This window comes from Pholis gunnellus, assembly GCF_910591455.1.
Source record: "Pholis gunnellus genome assembly, chromosome: 12".
Classification (NCBI taxonomy): domain Eukaryota; kingdom Metazoa; phylum Chordata; class Actinopteri; order Perciformes; family Pholidae; genus Pholis; species Pholis gunnellus.
This window is the reverse complement of record NC_136539.1, coordinates 899,584-919,942: the sequence shown is the minus strand read 5'-3', so window position 1 is coordinate 919,942 and position 20,359 is coordinate 899,584. Positions and strand designations below refer to the sequence as shown.

Below are 20,359 nucleotides of genomic sequence, written 5' to 3'. Positions count from 1 at the left end.
GTATAGTGAGATACTGTATCTGCTAAGAATTTTTGGGGATTTTGAAATTAATAAAATTCAGTTAAGAATGACCAAAAATATTTGTGTGATAGCCCAATAACTTCAGATGAAGTCCTGTTTGCCATTCATCAACTAAAACTCATTAAATCTCAAGGTGTTGTAAAATTGACCTCTGAATTGTATATGGTGCAGAACAACTAGCCCCCTTCCTTCAGGGTATAAAGAAAGCATTGAAACCTAAACTCTCCCTTCTACTTTATCTCAGCAACTTTTTTTTTTATCTTGTTTTTTACTGGACGAGCCCCCAATTGTTACGTTCCCCTTTTTAGGTCCAAGGGATGAGGGGAGTAACGATGTAACAATACCCAGGGAAAGAGAGAGTGAGCAACGGATGAGATTAACAAAAGGGATTTATTAACAAAAAGATTAAATGCTCACAAGGCCCCAAGGTGCTGTTTCATTCGTATTTATACAATTTCTAGCCCTCTCAGACTCAACCATTTACTAGGTGACGTCAGTTAAGTCCCTGGGGTTCAGTGCTTAAGGGGGACATTGAAATTGGTCTGAAATCGATGGGAAAAATATTTTTGGGAAATTACACTCCACCATTTAAAATTTGATTCACAGCCCGGCGCTCGTGCTTGGGGCTTGGATAACGCCATTTGGTAAGTAAAAAACAAACAAACACTGCGGTCGCTTTCCTGTTTTCAGGTTTAAGAAAGAAAACGATTCCAGTGAAGGTAACGTTACTCGCCTGCCACCCTCTACTTCTTCTAGGTCACATGATTTCCTCTCATCAACTCCGGCAAATGTTGCCTTCAGATCCCGTCGGATGAATTTGAATGGTTACAGTCTATGTAGGCAAAGTGACAGGCCCCAAAGTGCGCAAAATACAATTGCACTAGGTTTTTCTGTGGTACCCCAACTCGAAAAACACGAGAATGTGCAGGCTCTGGAGTATTCAGTCAGTCTGCAAAAAAAGACATCCCGCCGTCAAAAAAGGCCAAGTTAACTGAAGTTCTTTGAAGGCACCAAGAGCAGCTGCAGTCTATGCGCCGATCTTCCCCACAAGGTCCCATAGTCTGTGTGATTGTACATCCATCGGTTGGCTTCCAGACCTGCAATTGGTGGATAAACATGGACACGAATCTCAGGACAGGTCATTTTAAACATACCATTGAACGTTGTAAACATCTTGTAGCTTTTTTGACCTATTCAAAAAGCGTTGACTTGCTAGTTAGTTGACATGCTGGTCTGTTAGCTAGCTAGCGATATATGCGTTTCCGGCAAGTGGGCGTCTAAGAAGACGAGTTAGCGTTAGTTAGTTATCTGGTGTCTGTGGGCAGAGTGACGCTAGACAGCGGTATCTGTCTTTAGAAATTCAGGCTCATTTTAGTTATATTGTTTTCTAATGGAAGTCACGTTAAACGGGCCGTAAAAGCCATACATGCAAAGTGAAAGTCACTCACTTGTCAGTGGTTCTAATGTGGAAGTTAACGGCTATTACAGGAGCATGGCTTCAAGGTAAATTGAAGAGTAAGTTAAAACCGTGATTGGGCTTATTAACAGTGAGAATAACCCTAACACATGGTGTCAGTGTAAGTTACTCCGTTCAGTTCTATACCCACATTCATCATGTTACATTCATTTCGCAGATGCTTTTGTCTAAAGCGAGTTGTAATAACTATTTGGACACTATATATGACATATGAATGCATAGGTCGCAGTAGTGACTCAATGTATTTTTGACAGATGGTGTTGGTGATATGGAAAGAGTCCTGAGGTGCTGATGGCGGTGGAGCAGAGCTGCTGTGGCTGCCATGACTGCTCTCCTGTGGATGCTCGCGTGGCTGCCTCAGGTCCTGCCAGGTGAGCACAGCGTCACGTGATGTCATCTGTCTCATAACCCTGAACAAGGTCACACCAGTGGGTGCACTTTCTCTAAAGACAAAACATTCAGCCTTGATCGGATTACAGTTTTGTTACAGAAATTCATAAATTAAAAAAACCTGTTAAAAGTTATCCAGCTCTCTAAAAAGCGGATTTCAAGCAAAGGTAAGCTATGAATCTGTTGGCCTTAGAGTGGTAAAACGACATAAAACACAGTGGTGCATTAGTTGTCGCTCACTGTAAAGTAAACAAAGTAGACTTTTTAATGTGTGTTTTTTCTAGAAGCATTTATAAAGAATGGGGCTCAACACTCATTTAAACAAGGTAGAACATTAGGGAAGAAGACAAATTTGGAGAATCAAACAAATGATCACATAAAAACATGCGTGTCAAGCCCTATTTAACAGAATACCCTAACTCAGCATTGCACTCCAACATTCATGTCACGCACTGGACAGTTTAAAAAGAATTGGGGGTTCCCCTTTTATATTGGCCAATCTCAGAATTACACAGTGTGGCTCAGCACAAGTGCTTACAATGACTGTCACTCGTGTGTTTGCCTCGAGGCAAACACTTGAAAAACAAGTATGACTGAGGTGCATATATAACAGAAATCTACTTAAGATGCATTTAATGTCCTGTTTGTTTGTATTTCAGTTATGAGTGAACTCCCACAGCCTGTCAATGTGACCCTGGACTCAAGCCATTTCATTCACATGCTTAAATGGGAGCCTGGACCAGGAGCACCCACAGGAGTCCACTACCATGTCACAGTTAACACAGAAACGTGGGTTTTATCTATGTTCGTGTTCATTTACTTACTATATATATATATATATATATATATATATATATATATATATATATATATATATATTGTGTGTATACTAACAGTGTCCCAAGGAATCTCTATAGAGTCAGTCACTTGCACCCATTTTGATGCAGGCACTTTACATTTGGGTTACAACAGAACAATGATGTCAGATGTTTATTGTGTACAGAGACACACACACCCAAAGATGTTCTAGCCTTTATGGCTAGAACAGTGGTTCAGGAAGCACACCGACCAATTACATGCACTGTAAATCATTTCACTTGGTACTACTCAGCCAATCAAATATGTATTCGTAAATGCTTCGCTGCTTGAGTGAAATTTACAAACAGGGAGAGAGACCGTGTAGTCAGAGAATGATACATGAGTCAGAGAAGTTATTTCACATGACGTTCTCCAAAGAGAGAAATGTGGACAGTTTAACCAGAGTCTTTAACCAAGAATGAACAGACTCTTATAGGTTAATTCTTCCTACGGGCAGTTTAAAACCAGGATGTCTCATATGTTCAGAGACTGTGATGATTATTAAGACGCAATGTGAAGCAACACTACGAGACAAAGTGAAAATCCTTTGACAAAACTTACCCACTCAGAAAAAACAACAAACGAGCCCAATATGATCGATCCATCAGATTCCTGACACATTCATTCACTTCCCACTAATGATGTTAACAGAGAGGAATGGAGCTGGTTTCAATAACCACCGATAGAATCTGATGAGAATAATATAATATCGTGGCTTTTTTGGGTGACATCACTTCACACCTGAATGAACTGAATTTAAAGCTTCAGAGCAATTCAGTTATATTAATCATTCAATTCCAAAATGAAGTACTTTATTTTAAGATGCATATTTTTCAAAAGCTTTCTGTTCTGTCATTTATTTTTTAATACAGCCCGTATTTTCATTTAAACAAGAGAAGAACATTGATCAATTTTTAGAGTATTTATCATTTATAATGTATCCAGTTCAATTTGAAAACTGACAATAAATATTGTTGAGATATTCAATTGAACTTCATTCATTTCAGTCAGTTGTTGACTTCATACATAGGTTGATACTACTACTAAGCTTCTTCAATATATATTGGACCAAATCACAGCGCAAGTTAGACATTACTGTGATGTTCTGGACCTTTGATGAGGATAGTCTCTATAACTAAATTGCATTTGAATGGAATACCTCTGCCCTAAAGTCTGCTTCTCTCCTTTCTCTCCGGTCCTGTAGGGGAACTTCCTGGGTGCCAGTGGTTGGCTGCGAGCATGTCCAGCACCCACTGTTATGCAACCTGACAGAGGCCTTCTCTGACCCAAAACAGGTCTACTTTACCCAGATTACAGCACTGCTGGAAGCACAGGACTCACAACCAGTCACCCTCCAAGGATTTAAACCCATCTATGATAGTAAGTGTCACTGTGTTGAAACTAGAATGATGGAATGATAGGACGGTGGACGGATAATGGGGATGAGGTATCATCTTTTCTTTATTTTGCATTGTAGCAGAGAATAGCTTCTTCAGTTGTGTCTCTTGGTTCTGGCTTTCCTGAACAAAACCTTGTAGAGTTCTGTGGATTATCCCTGACCTTTAATACATTCCTCTACTACTACTGCTATGAGTTATTCATTTCAGAATTCTCCCTGTGGTTCTATCTTCTGATAGGGTGTCATCTTCCCCTGGTGTCTCTGAATGATGACAGGGCAACAATCAGATGATTAAACTGCCATTTTTTAATCTATTGCACACACATATTGTCTGCTGTAACCTCTAGTTCTGGTCTTATGGCAGAACCACACTTGTTATATCTCTGGTCACAAAGTGGTCTTGTGTTTTTGTGGTTGCAATGAATTATTTGACAACAGAATAATTGTTGCCATGTTATGCTGAAAACAGAAAATAAGCAATGCCTGTTTTTTGGTTTTTTTTATGTATTTTTGCTGATACTGCGAAAGGAATTTTGTAAAGAGATTGTAAATAATGGTCATTTAGGATAACACTAACACACTACAGCGCTGGATATCTAATTTCTCTGAAGTGTTTCACTTTAAGTCCTGAGAGACTTCTATTGAACCAGGATTTAGTGCCTTTGCATAAACCTGTTTACTGTTAATGGTAGCGAAGTAAATAAATAAAATGCTGTATGTCTCTTTCAAAATGTTTAAAGTGGTTTTCTTTCTTCATTTTCTATTCATCATGCAATGGAAATTTGAGTTCATCTAACAAAAGTGTCTCTTCTGTCCCTGTCCCCGTGTCCTGCAGCTCACCTGGACCTGCCGCTGCTGACTGTGACACCGTGTGCAGAGGGTTTGTGTGTGGACCTCCAGCCTCCCATGGAGCACCTTAGAGAGATCTATGACTTTCTGAATTACAAACTCCGGATTAAGAGCAACAATGCAGACAAACCCCAGGTACTGTACATGGACCAACATACAGTGTGAGAGTTTTATACATACATATCTTTATCCAACAAGTTTAGGTGGGTATTCAAGATAGCACTGCTGTGTTGATGTGGGTGTGTTACCGGTACAGATGAGAAGATGCCAACGAGAAAGTCCAGTTTGAGTAACACCTGTATGGCTTTTAAAAGGCTGACCTAATACAAGAAAAATCCAAAAATCGCTGGTCTAAGTAAAGTGCCCCAAATCTTCTAAACTGGACGCTTTGAAACATAACTGTGAACTGAGTTGAGATCTATGGATATCTTGTGATATTTGTAGGTGCTTTATCAAAATCTCATGAAAACAGGTATTGTCCTTTTTAATTTCACCTCATTGGATATGAAAGCTGGATGCTTTCCTTTATCCTGGTGTTCCCTCATTGTCAATTGAAATGTCTATTGAAGTGTGACATGAAAAGATCAGTTAATGCATTGAAGGTTAATTGGTTTGGAATTAGTTTAAAATCATGTATTGAATGCAGCACCCTATTGCATACCTTACCACAGCAATGTCAAACAAAGCTTCCTGTGATTTAAACGGTGCATTTGTCTTGTTTAGACCATTGTTTGTCCTCTGAGTGTTAACGTCTGTCTCTCTGTGTGCAGTTCTTTAAGGACACCAAGTCTCTGGGAAGACACATTTTGAAGGACCTGGCCTCTGGCAGACAGTACTGTGTGTCAGTCTGCTTCTCACAAGGTCTGGTGTCTCGAGAGTGCAACTACAGCCAAGCTGTTTGTACCTCCACCCCTGGCCACTATACTGCAGGTACAGGTCACTGTCTGTGTGAATGTTTCTCCAAGTTACTGGTCATTTTAAAAGTTTTGCACACACACAAAGGTGGTTTCAATTACCCTGGCTGAGTCTGCCTCTAGTCAGGTAGAAGTTGGATGGAGCTAAAGGGCCATTACACTTCATCCGACTTTCTGAAACTGACTATTGGACATTGACACCAACTTCACATGATGATTGGCCAGCTGTATAGGAGAGAAATTAGCTGGGGTTTGAACTCTTCTCTCTAGATTTCCTACTTGACCAAACAACACGCTGATCGAGTATACAGTAGTCCCTATGTTTGGAATTATATGATGGAACTCTGTAGACTAAAAAATCATCTAAAAAGGGTCAGTTATCCCACCAAAACAGGTGCAAAACAATAATAGGAGGGAGCTATCAGTCAAGCACAAGTGAATACACCTACATATATCTGTAGAGGCCTTTTTTCATAAGCACAAGTGGAACTAATAACATTAATGATGACTCAGAGGAGTGTTCTACGAAGGAAGTTCAACAGAGCCAGGCTTTCTTTGTGTTAGCTGGCTCAACAAAAAAAACAACCAATCAGAGATAACGGATAGCAAGATGGTGGTTATCAATGTTCCTTTTTAACCCCGGTTTTCCTCATCGGGCTCTGTGTGTTCTCATAAAAAAGGGAATTTGGCTTATCATTTGACTCTTCTACAACACAAAATGGACCAATCACATTCTGCCTACTTCAGTCAAGAGGAACAGGTTGTTCTAAAGAAGAATATAAAAATAGATTTTACAGCTGTTGCTACAGACCAGGTTAAGTGTGCAGCATAAGTTACCGCTGCAATATAGCCAAGTTAAAGGGGCAATGTGTAATGTCTGTCCACATACTGCAGCATTTCATCTCTACTGGGTCCATACAGTCTAAATTTACAGGCATAAGATATGGAAAAGAAAAGCAAACTACTGTACAGCAGGGCAAGAATACGCAGAATTCAACCAAAACTAGAACTCTGAGAGCCGGTCAAAAAAACACTACGATCTTATCTTCACATGTAGCGTCGGCCTATAGTGTACATTAGCCATCTGTATGTTTACTGTGCCACTAACAGCGAGCTATATGCGCCGTGTACGTTTCGATAGTTTGTGTTTTTTTATTTTAATTTAATGGAGCAGAAGCAATAAAACAGCCCGCACCTTGGTCTTGTCCTCTGCGACCAACAGACCACCCCACCGGGAGGAGAGGATGAGACAGATCGTCTGTTAGCAGAGCTGTAACAACTCAAATTCAGCCAGGACAAACCCCAGTGCTGGGAGTCCCAGCGGGGTGGTGGCCTGCTGGGACTAACCTGTGTAATGGCAATAACAGAAAGTTTGCTGATCTGGTGGGGATCAGACCCCCGGTGCTAGGATTAGCACCGCCTGCTGAATTTGAGCTGACTGAAGAGAGAGAGAGATAGATAGATAGATAGATAGATAGATAGATACTTTATCCATCCCGCAAGGAGAAATTTGTTTGCTACAGCAGCAAAAATATATTTAAGCATTCAATTATTAAGTACAAAAAGGCAGAATATTTACAATGAAATAGAATAATATGAATTAACTAACTGACCACTAGTGCAAAGATTAACCAAACAACAAAGAAGCAACAGTGTAACTGTAACAGCGTTTCAGCTCCTCTCCTCTGGGAGGAACACTGTCGACAAAAACAACCAGACACAAGAACACTTCCTTCCACACAGGCCGTCACTGATGAACATACACTGTCAATGACACCCAAAGATTATAATGCTACAGTTTTTAATGCACAGTTTGCTTTTGAATATGTACATATAATCTGTCACTGTCAATATCAATTCTACACACTGTGTACAGTATATAGACATCTTTACATGCACATAGTCATCCAGCCTATGTATATCCATATAGTATTTATTTCTTTGCAGTATTTTTTTTGTAATAAGTATATTGTGAGAGATGCAAAAACTGTACTTGTATTTCTCTTTTCTAGTCTTCTGACACTCAAAGCTCTTTAACACTACACGTCATCATTCACCCATTCATACACTGATGACAGGGCTACCATGAGAGGTGCCACCTGCCCATCAAGACTATCTAATCATTCATACAACATTCACACACCGTAGGAACAGCTATGGGAGGAATTTGGGGTGCTCCCAAAGGACAAGCTGGGGATCGAACCGCCGATCCTGAGCCACAGTCGCCCACAAAGTAGATTGTGATATCTCTGCAACACAATACACAGATGTCTTTGACACAATTCAAACACTATACCCTCTTCACTTTCTGTTGATAAGGTGGTTTCAGGTGCATTCGAATGCTTGGAATTTCTATTTTCAGATACCTAGCATGTTATTATAGACTGACAAGAAAATTCACATACTTGTGATGAGACCGTTTGCAACATACGGTTGGTTTACGGATTCTGAAAGCTGAAGAGCCCATATTTTCAAAACAGTATCATTTGCAAATGTTCTATTAAGAGACCATCTTCGATCGCAACCTTTTGTACTATGCCACAGGAGTGGACTCAGTACTAGGTCTGTTGAGGAAATGCAGCAAAATTGAAGGTGAAAGGTCTTTAAAAAAAATATTGCCATGTCAGTTTTTTCCAGTATCATGAAACACTAACCTACGAAACATGGATCAGTATCACCACAACACTTGTAGTTGTCAGTACTGTTGATGATAATACCGATAAGCTTGCTCTGTTTCAAGTCCCTCTGGGCTTAATATGTGCCATGACCCCCTCTCCTCTCTGCAGACCCATGGATATCAGCCACCTTGTGTTTGTTGGTGATGTTTGGTGTGGTCGTTGGGGCCCTGCTGGTCTATACTGGTTCCACCTGTCTGATGAGGATGCCATTGGTCCTGGTAAGTAATACTATTAATTGTAGTCTTAGGCCATGTCCATACTACTCGGCTTCACGAACTCCGTCCACACGGCGTTTCAGCACCTTTTTCGAAATGATCTCCATACGAAAATGCCTGAAAACAAATATCACGTGACTCTTCACGTACACTGGGCATGCGTGTGGTTGCTGATGTAAACAGGAAGTAGATTGGTTGCTAAGTTAAAAAAAAATACGACAGAATAATAAAGTAGTCTTTAATAATGAAAGGTTGTGTTTGATACTTAAGATCTTCTCTAAAATCTTCCTCTATGAACTCAAACAGGCACATTTCGTGGAAAGTTTTAGAAGTTTTATTTTTCAGACTTAGTTACAGCGCTGCAGGTCTTGTTCTATATTCTCTCTCACACATCAAATTTACTTTAAAATCAACCCTTACACATAAAGGTTTACTAGATTATGGTCCATAAATGTGGTCAACACACGTCTCTCACTCGTTCCCTTTGGTTTCGTTGTCTGTTCTCACTCGTAGCTCTGCTGGTGTCTGAAGTCTCTGTCCTACTGGAGAGCATTTACTGCTTTAGTTCCTTTATAGTTTATCTGCGGACTTCACAATATTTGTGCAGAACAAAATTAGCATTAATAAGGAAAGGAAAGTCCTCCGTTTTGTGTCCATCACCCTCCCTAAAGCCACTAACTGACTTCAGACGTCCGCTCCGTAGGTCTGATAACACCGCTGGACACGCCGCTCACTAATTGCGCCGTAATAATGCAGACTTTAACTGAACAACAGCTGCTAGTAAAGACAACAAGGTCAGCAACACCTGTAATCAGTTTATTATTAACCTGGTAGTCGATCGGTAATCAATGTTGTTGTTTATGACTTCCGGGAATCGGTGACGTGATGGATGTGTGACGAATCAGGGAAGGACACGTCATGACTGCTAAGAACCAATCAAGTAGCAAACGCGGGTGTGGGCGTCATCGATTCCAAACGTATCCATTTACGACCGTCCACATGAAAACGCAACCCTGGAGTTTTCAAATTTATCCGTCTTCGGGAGCGTTTTCAAACTCCTCCGTTTTCGGTGCTCGAGAACTCTGTGTAAACGTAGCAATACATATGCGTTTTCAAATGGATCAGAGTAGTGTGGAAATGGCCTTAAAAGCAGTTGGTGGGGCATCACTAATCTTGGAAGGTGACCGGGCTCCCCCTTAAGTTGATAAGTCAATTCATTTGTGGTTGAAACATGTTCAATAATCCTTTTCATTTTTATTTTATAAAAAGTGAGCAAACATTCATCAATCATAACTGGAAAAAATCAGGCCACATATTTAGCAGAACAATAATATTCCAAGTTGGCTCAGATCTTCAATAAGCAGTAGATTTAAAGAAGTCATTTTGGGTCTCTGCAGTCATACAGTTAAAAAGGATACTGGAGAAACTTGCACATACCTGTATTAACGGGAAGTCTAGAGGTAATCTACCAGCACCAAAAATTGTATTTATAAACTAAATTTCCCACATCTTTGTTGGGTGATAACTTTACACTGTCTACTGTGCCCCAAATTTAATATGCTGGATAAGAGTCCAGGCCTGAAGGCATCTACACACCCATATTGAGTTAAAGTCATAGCGCCACCTTCTGACAACAGGAAGAAAGCCTTTTGTGACATAGAATGTACATGCAACATGACATAATTAGTGTGTGTTCTCAAGCACTAAATAGTGGACACAGAAAGTGGTACAAGTTGCAATAAGTTATTTCCATTGCCACACACTTTATGTGGGAAATGCCATCTATCCGAAGGTCATAGAAACACACAGCGGCATTCCGCCTGTTCAACCCGATGTGCACAAGGAACCAGGGCTCGTCCATTAATTGAGCTTTTTCGTATCTTTATTTAAGAACATGGTGTGTCATTTTGACGGGCTTCTGCCCATCAAGGCTTCACTACGTAGCCTATCGCCATTGCTTTCTTTACGACTTTTGGAGAAAAAAAGGACGGTTTGTACTTTTTATTTTTCTATAATATCTACCCCAGCAACTGTTAATAAAAGCAACTTTATTATTTTTGCGCACACTGACAAGGATACCATTAATCAATCACACCAACTTGATTGTTGGTCCAATGCTGCACACAGAGAGCAAGACTATAGCTTTCTAATGCTAGCTCTCCGACGGTCTGCCCACGTTAAGCTATCTACCTCGCTGTAGCTATATACTTTAGACGTGTAGTTCCCTTACAAGCTTAAAATAACAATGCTCTTGCTGAAAGTGCTCTATTTTCAGTCTCGGCTATTGTTAGCTTGATACACAGTGAACAGTAACTCTGTAGCGCTTGGTCATGTTTTTGTAAGTGACGGTCTGGCTGCCGTGGTATATATCGATATTGATTGTCAGTGGTATTCCTGTCGTCTATAGTAGCAGCATGCTGCTGCTGTCATAAACCACATACAACAGCCCGTGTTTCACTGACTAGCGCTACTCCCGAAGGGCATAAACAGATTGTCACTAGTATAAGCAGCAGCTACCTGGGCCACTAGTGCTAACTAGCTTGCTCCACTGACGGAAACCACTGTTCACACAGTGACAGTTATAACAAGCACGCTGCCTGTATGTTTTATTTTACTATTATATGCTGTAAGAAGTGAAGCGAACACACCAGCAATGAGGCAGGGATAATTTCATTGCTCACACTATACCTAGCATTCTATTGGTTGGGTAATGTTTGCACAAAAAAAATCCAAGCGCAGACTTTTCACGAGCACACAGAAGCAGCCTGAGTGTGAGGAGAAAGGCTGAAGCTAGAGCTCAGAAAATCTGTGTACACAACAATATGTCTGAGTGGAACATACAGTTTGAGCCGAAGCAGAACAGATCTAAGCGCAGACGGGTTATTTGAGTGTGAGGATCGGGGTTTGAGGACAGCGTTACAGAACTTGAATGTGAAATCTATGAGTCATGTACTCAAATTGAAAGACCACACTCTTGAATATAAATAAGAAAAAACTCTGTATTCATCGCTGCTTGCAGCTTAAGTAATTATTTGGGTGCCATAGCCGAACGGTTCCTGGCACTTAAAGTTTTAAGAATTATTATTTTTCTGCTGCACAGTCACATCATTGGGGCTTGGGATGTTCAAAAAGTTGAACAAAATTGGCACACGTTTCAGAAAGGTCAAAAATTACAAAGTGATTGCGCTATGATTTAGACCCATATTGTAACGGGTGTAGTAAGGACCCAGGAGCAGTACGACAAACACCAGGGATAGTTTGAATCGAAGCTTTATTTTCTTCGGCACAAACAACAGGTAGAATATTCACAGGAAAACTGGCAGGTTCTCGTGGTCGGGGACAGAAGGCTGGGTGAATTACTGGGGCAGAGGCAAGGCGGGGTAGTCCAGAACAGGCAGGGTTGGTAACGGGGAATCAGTCCAAAGGTAAACGCTGGAAGCTCTTGCATGAAAACGGAGAACGATCTGGCAGTGAGTGTGTGTGTGTGTGTGTGTGTGTGTGTGTGTGTGTGTGTGTGTGTGTGTGTGTGTGTGTGTGTGTGTGTGTGTGTGTGAGTGAGTGAGACTAGGGTTTAAATAGTGGATGTAGCAGAGTGAGCAGGTGAGAGTAATGAGCTGATGAGGCGAGTGTGACTGGCAGGTACACTGAATGAACTGATTAGGTGAGTGAGAGATGGAAAAAACAGGATAGTAGTGGCAGAGCTGTGACACATAAACATCGAACAAAAAGTTTGGAAATTTGTGTTTGGTAGATTATTTCTCTGTTGTAACAATGCTTCTTGGCAATAAATCTTATACTGTTGGAAAGCCTGTTTAGTTCCCTTTTTAAACGGTGCCCCATTTGTAAGGAACATGCATTTGTGGGATGAGCAGCAGAGCTGAGTATGTGGGTTGCGCCCATGAAAAATGTGCCAAATCTTATCTGCCAATGGCAAACAGCTTATTCTGCTGTTGCTATTGACTCTTGTTTGGTGGATTGGATGATTGAAGTCTATCAGTAACAAGGAGGAAACAAGACATTGGCAATTTTACAATTTATTCATTTCACAAACAGTCACACTCTAGCACGAACAGCACGCCCAAGCTGATCCCACAAGTGTTCAATTGGGTTGAGGTCAGCACAGTTGGCAGAGAATGGAATGGCCTGCCAACTGTCCTGACCTCAACCGACTTGTGGGATCAGCTAGTTCATGCTAGAGTGTATCCACAAATGTGCAAAAGTCATTTCAAATAAACTAATTGATCCACACAAATGTGCATATATCCCTTTACATGTAAACCTTACATTTTGTTTGAAAGTAAAATCTGCATATTTGCAAGTAGCTCTGTATTTTTGTAAATATGACTATACTCAACACAAAAACAATTAAACAAAGAAAATACAGTTTGTATAAAGTGAAATATTTGTAGATCGTGTTACACAAACTATTTAGGTAACTATTGAAGTCCAATAAATACTTCCATACAAAAGATAGTGATACATATTGGTGTACTCTCTCCATATTTGTGCAAAAACTGTTTTTTTTTTCAGAATAAAGTAACAGGAAAGAACTGCAAGCGGAAACGTACTTGAGCAAAACACACAGATGCGCACATTACTCGAGTGAAGTGCTCCATTGTTGTGGTTGATCTGTGGTGGAAGAAGAAAAGACACAAAGGCAGACAGCTGCAGATAAACCTCACTGTTCAACAGGATGGTTGATGTACTTAGTTTCCTGTCTTAGAGAAGGTCAGACTAAACTGAATATAATGTACAGTATATTCAGTTTCAGCATATTTTGACCCTTTATCATTTACTGTACACAGTAAATGATAAAGGGTCAAAATATGCCTTGCAAGGTTCGCTAAATGTGAGTCAAAAACAATGAGGAAGAAAAGTACTCAATATTTGAGTACTCGTTATGCATGCTATTTTATTCTCATTTAATTTATTGGTCACCATGCACTGTTATGAGTCTCATTGGGCAATTGATTCTGTTGGTTCTGGGTGAGATAAACCAATCAAAAATAGGCAACTGCTAGTCGCAATAGCAAAACATTGTCGCCGAACTTGTGATATATATATATATATATATATATATATATATATATATATGGGTCACCTCCTCTGATATACTTTAACAAACTGCTTGAATGTGAAGGAGTATGCTGCTGGTTAAAAATAAGCACACATTTTGGCTGGAGAATGATTTGAATCCTTTAGCCTGAACCATGCTGTGCTTGAATCACTAAACAGTAATGTAGGATACTATGTTGATGGCATACCATGGATCAGAATATTAACAGACATCCTTTAATCAAGGAGGAGTCAAACTCCTCTTTTGAAATCCCAAATAGGGTTTTACTTTTTAATGATTGATATTTCTATCTTGAACTATGTAGTACAACCGTCTTTTATATGGTATGACTTTAGGTGTCTAATACCTTCTGCATTGTCTTCTACCTAAAAAGTGTGAGTAATGTTACAATTCTTAATGTTAGACTTGATGGAACTACTGTTAATCATTCTATCCCTGACAAAGTCTGATATGTTGTGATTTTAGAAATATATTAGAATGTTGTCTAAAAAACAAACCAAAGAGAGGTTTAGCTCTTCATTCTTTCATTGGCAATTATGACTTAGTTTGGTTTTGTAAAGATAAAACTGAACTGAACATGCACCTCCCTCAACCAAGTTGATGTCACTGGAGTAATATCTGTTGGCCTTGGTAAGGCACTTGAAACTGTAACTCAATAAAAGTGAATCAATGTATTAAACTCTTCCAATGTTCTCCTTTTGTTTGGAAGATGTTATCCTTATGTATCAAGCAGAACCCAGGCTGGAGGTCTAAGAGAATCAAGTATGAGTGATCAAGTATGTTACTTACTTGAATTATGTTACATATTTCCCACCTGTCTGTGATATTGGGGCATCACAGGGTACCATTACTCTTGTGTACGTTAATGAATTACAGTCTGAACATTTTACGTGTCTCTTATGGTGATAGTCATTTTGTTCTCTGACTCAAGATAAACAAAACTCTTAAAAAAACAAAAAAAGGCTGAATGCATGTTTTTCCATTTTCAAACGGAACTTCTCTTTGTCTCACCCCATAGATCGAGAGCCTCAAGCTAGTGAAATCTCAACCCCCACCTCATATTTGAAGTTCATATGTAAGACTTCCCATATCACATTAGAAATACTACTTGACATAAATTTCATCAAGAAAATTGTAATCATGAAAGAACAATTCAACAGCGATCTTTTATCTTATCCCTTCATATTCTTTGTACACATTTTGAATGTTTCCAAACGGTCTAAACTGCATCAGGCCCATGGCAGGTCACCTTTTTCATTGCTCTGATTTATTTCTCCCCCAAAAAATTCAATATAAAATGAAGGAAAAAATGAATCATTTGATTCAGTTAATAACCTAAAGGAACAAAAAGCCATATGCCACCACTAGTTTTTTAATGGGAATTGAACATGAAACATTTTTAATGCAAATTCTGTGAAAATGACGAAGATAGTCAACAATATCTTTTGAAACCTTCAATTCATATCAATCAATGCCTTTGTTTTATTACAGCATACTGGGATGTAGAGGCGTTATGGATGTGGGCGTTGTTTACAGTTAACCTTTTATTTGTGGTATTTTTCTCATCCGAGGGGGATTTATTGTAGAATAAGACGCCGTTTCATGTTTCACTATTAATTACTTTAAGTCAACCAGAGTGACAGAGAGATGTAGAGGCCTCACGTTCCCCTCACAGGGGGACGTGAGGCTATCGGTTGCTCACCAACAGTGTTTTTCCAGAACACCGGAGCAGACAGCACCTCCTTGATATGATTCAGCAACATTTCCACTAGTGGGGACGATGTTGCTTGATGGCTCAGAAGAAATACAGCTTAATATCTGTCAAATGTCACAACACACACTTCCATGTGAACAACTATCAACAGTGTGATAAGGTCTGGCTGAGGTCTGTTGTGGAATATTTCTTTGTAGATGCGGGATAAGAGTTGATTAAATAGACAGAGTCTGATAAATGCTCAAAGTATTGTGTCAATTTAATGCTTGCAAGCAGGAGAGTGGGCACACAGACACGTATCTCAGTGAACTGTGCAAACCACTGTCAAAGAAATACAAGGCACATCATGTTTTATGCATACAAAAGGTCACGCCTTTAGTGACCTCACAAAAAGGGAGTATAGGGTCTCTGGACATGGGTTGATTTGTTTCTGCTCCTTATCTGTTATCTCCAGGTGCGATCAACTGGGGGTCAGTTCATGCAGAAACAGGAAACAGTGGTTCCCTGTTTCTCCTTTTAGTGTGTATGTAAACATCAACACTGGAGAACAGGACCTAGGTTTTATGACCTGATTCACCTCTGTAGGAATGCAGTGTTTATCTGCATCTTGTACCTTCCCCTCAGTAGAACACCCATCTTCCAAAACATCCCAATATACTAGAATATATTTTACCATTACAGGTCTGGCTTTGATAACTGCTCAGCATTCATTCTTCGGAAATGTCTGAGAGGTCGGCTGCTGTTCTTGTTGTGATGCAATCAGAGTTTGGGAGCAACTGATCGAGTGTTTAGAGATATTCATTTAATTGAATTAACAATGAAAACGTTTGTCTGAATTTGTCTCAAATTACAACAATTGGTGCTGAAAGGATTTGTTGATTGCTTGATCAGTCAATTAATCAACAACTTAAATAATGGTCATTGTTGAGTAAGTCATTGATTGAATAAAATAGCCAATATTCAGTTTCCAGCTTTTGTAATTTAGTATTTTGTATTTATTCTGTATTGTATCATTAACTAAAATTAACGATCATATCAAGTACATATACATACACATTTGCTTTGCTGGATACATGCTTACATACTGAACAAAAACAGAATTACACTTGTACATACTGGTGGTATTTTTGTAGCAATACATTACATCATCTGAATAAACAAACAAACTGATGATTTATCGATTTGTTTCTGATTTGTCGATGGAATAATTGGTAGAATACTCCATTACTAAAATGATTGATAGCTGTGGAATGCTGAATCAATGTACTGCATCCTCTGATGTGTTCCTCTGGTCCACCAGGGAGAGGCCAGTGTGGAGGCCTCTGTGATGGCGTCTGTAGATCTGATGGCCTATGTGTGAATTAAACTGGAGAGATATTGATGAACTGCTCAAAGCACTTCATGACAGTGGAGATTTTTGTGCAGTAGTCGTTCAGCCAATCGGCTTTGGAGCTTTCAGGTGGCACAAACCAGAGAAATGTTTAATCCGCCTCCTGTGTGTTTTGCTCAATCATCAACAATTTCATCATCCCTAAAAGAAATCATATACTACTGTTCTTCAAGTAGGCGAAACCATTGAAAAAATAATTTCCAACAGGCTGCCATTTTGGATTTGGGGCTAACCAATGTTTTTTAACATAGTTAGTGTCGGGGGGGATGGACCCCTGGACACTGGGTAACAGAGGGATTTAATTATGAAGAAAAAACTTGCAGAGCAGGGGAGTCCAAAAATGTGTAACAAAAAAAACCAAGGGAAAAACAGAACGGGCAAACACAAAACAGGAACAGGTCATTTAGAGGAAGAAGCAGGAGGGACACATACAGGGTAGCAGGAAATACAACAGGAAACATACAGAGAAGCATAACAGAGCAGAGCAGGACAGGACAGGACACAGGTGGGAAAACATACAAAGACAGGAGGTGAAGTGAACATTCTAAATAAAACACCCCTTAACTATGATCTCAGTAATAGACATTTAATTGAATTTACAATTTTAAGACCGTGTCAAAATTAACATTTCAAACATTGTAAATGTGAAATTTATGTCAGAGTTGTTGTATTGAATTGCAATAGAGGTGTTTTGATTATGGGTTAGTCACTTAAGTCATTGACTAATAGATTAGTCATTTGTTTTACTGTCGATTCTATTTATCAAGTTTGTAGCCTTTTAACCGTTGACCTTTTAGTTTCCATAAATCCCATAACTAAGGTTTAAAATAAGGACAAATGTGTATCACAGCATACCAGAGCAAAGCATCATTATCATTTGATAAAAGATTGTTTTATCAAATACCCCTGATTCTTCTTCTGACTAATTGTCAGATTTCAGTTGTCTGGAGAGGCTCCCATCTGTTGAATATCTGCTTTTTAAAGACAAGCTGCTTGGGCTGCTGTTGATTCGACTTATTGGCTTTAACATTAGTCTATGCTTTCTCTCTTTTGTTGTGTTTGTCTCTCTGTCTCAGACATCCATCCATCACTTAGAAGAGGTTCTAGTCATTCCATCCTGCAGCACGTCCCTGTCGTCTTCTCTCGTCAACGTTGAACCAACTCCGCCCTCTTCAGGTGAAAAGAGGAGCAACCAAACATCCGATGAGAGCGATGGGCAGAGTGGAACAGAGAGCCCTGGTGGGAGCAGAGGAGGAGCTTATAAAATGCGATTGGGCAATAACCTTCTCTCTTCCTCCTCTTCATCTTCATCATCTTTGTCAGATCCGTTATCCCCGGAGCCTGAACCCTTGATTTCCATAGACACACATTCCAATGCGGGACTGAAGAAAGCACAGAGCACACACACTGATTCTTTACCTATATCAGGCACAGTCAGTGGGACTGAAGGACGAGTCCCGCCAAATACGGAGGAGAGGAAGGTGGTGGAAGAGGGGGGCAACCAGGATGTGGACCTACTCACATTAACCTTCAGCAGGCTTGGGGAGGAAGTGGAGGAGGTAGGGAACTCCCAGTTTGACTTTGGGGAGATGGAGCCAGAGTCTTCCTCTGCTTCAGAGCGGTGCAATACCATTCCAACCAAGGAAGTTGTCATAGGAACTGTTTCCTGCTCTGTAGATGAAGAGGAGGAGGAGGAGGAAGAGGAAGAGCACTTTGGATATATGGGGCGTCCATGAACAAATGTCTTACAGAACTTATTGTAGAAATCCTGGGCTTTTCCAGCTGTAAGTTGCAAGTTACATTTTCATGATGTGTTACAAAGACAGACTATGAAGCTAAGTGGAGCAGTGCTGGTCTCGATTCATTTCCATTGTCTACACACTGAAAACTCATATTTTGATAAATAGTTCTCATTACAGGACGTACTTTTCTCAGAAGTAAGGTTTCCAACAGAAATTATAGATTTGATCAGTTGTATTAAAAGTTTAGAACAACGAGCGTCATGCAAGAGCCACTTTAAGAGAACTTGATGAGATAGTGTCTGTATTAGCCTGTTCTTTTAAGCTCTTCCATCTTTTATAGCGGTTGCAGATACCGTTGCCTTCTTTCAGCTGATTTATTTTCACTTTTCGCTCACAAAAAACACATTTCTGAGGTCAAAGACTTGTGATGCCCTGCTCTGCCCCACCCCTTCCTATTACCACGAGCTACCAGTGTTACATCCCCTACTGTGTCTTATCATCTCTGGAACTGTTGCATCGCCATGAACTGCTTTGATTTAGAACTTAATGTCAAACCATTCACTTTTGATTTCTTTCACAGTACATTGCTGCTCTGAGGACATGTTGACAGCAATGTTCATATGTTCTAATGTTCAGAGGCACTGCTACATGTGTGCTTCTGACAGCAGAACTAGAAGCTCACAGTACCAAATTCTTACTTCAACTCTTGGGTGTTGTATTTGTGAGAGTTTTCCGTAAACAGCAGAACTGTGAGCCTGGTGTGACTCTGCTCATCACGTCACACACCTTGTGGACTGCTGGCAGTTAAAACAGACTGTTAATGAGCAGGCTATGCTGTTAAGAGGGTTTGAAAAAAACACTCGAACAAGCAAACCTCACAGACAAAAGAACAATAATATACAATAATGTTTGACTGAAGCTGCTTGTGGAACAGAGAAAGTCATTGAGGTAGTCCGGTTAGAGAGAAGGCAGGTAAACACTCACTGACTGGTGATAAACAGCTGAGTGTTTTAACTCCAAACATTGTACTTCAACGTGCAATAAAAACTGAATTTGTGATAATAGCTTGAGCAAAATAGCTTGCAAAAAAAGTCTGGTTATTCAGGATGCTTTTCAGCAGGATGATAAAAACATTACGTTTCGGTAATAGTGTATAGTATAGTATAAGTATACACCATCATGTTTGAATTATGACTGAGGAAATATTAGTGAATGAATGTTACACAGTATCCACAGTATATAGGAACATAAATGCCAGTCTGTTTTTATTTTTGCCATATTTTCTTAACTTGTGTCATATCAACATTACAATACTTTGATGTTACACACTATCAGCATATTCAGATGTATTATTGCAAGTTACAGTATGCAAATAACAGTTTCATCATTTTTGTAATTTTATGCTCACTGTAAAGTCTTTGTCAGACTCATTACTCAGAATATGTCACATTTAATAAAGATACCTTTTTAAATAGTGTTTTGTTGTTTTGTACTATAGCAGTAAAAGTACAAATTCTTGTTTTTCTTGCCTGACAACCAATTGAAACCCATGTACATGCATACATACATGCATGCACGCATACGCACATACAATTACATTTTAAATATATCATTATTTATAATGGGTTTTTTTTT

The 20,359-nt window shown here is 39.6% G+C and overlaps 1 protein-coding gene across 1 annotated transcript; it reads left to right on the top strand.

Moving 5' to 3' along the window:
• Positions 1 to 1,035: 1,035 nt before the first annotated feature.
• LOC306703889 (uncharacterized protein) lies at positions 1,036 to 20,189 on the top strand. Its single transcript, XM_079170039.1, has 8 exons — positions 1,036 to 1,159; positions 1,753 to 1,869; positions 2,548 to 2,677; positions 3,951 to 4,126; positions 4,981 to 5,129; positions 5,765 to 5,924; positions 8,695 to 8,804; positions 18,059 to 20,189. The coding sequence occupies exons 2-8, from the start codon at positions 1,821 to 1,823 to the stop codon at positions 18,716 to 18,718; spliced, it is 1,434 nt and encodes a 477-aa protein (XP_079026165.1). The 5' UTR covers positions 1,036 to 1,159; positions 1,753 to 1,820; the 3' UTR covers positions 18,719 to 20,189.
• Positions 20,190 to 20,359: the final 170 nt, after the last annotated feature.

Excerpts from the sequence above, each read along its gene's own strand:
- LOC306703889 (XM_079170039.1), top strand. The coding sequence starts at position 1,821 with ATGACTGCTCTCCTGTGGATGCTCGCGTGGCTGCCTCAGGTCCTGCCA. Across the intron at positions 1,870-2,547 it reads GCTGCCTCAGGTCCTGCCAG|TTATGAGTGAACTCCCACAG; the intron begins GTGAGCACAGCG and ends TTTGTATTTCAG. Across the intron at positions 4,127-4,980 it reads ATTTAAACCCATCTATGATA|CTCACCTGGACCTGCCGCTG; the intron begins GTAAGTGTCACT and ends CGTGTCCTGCAG.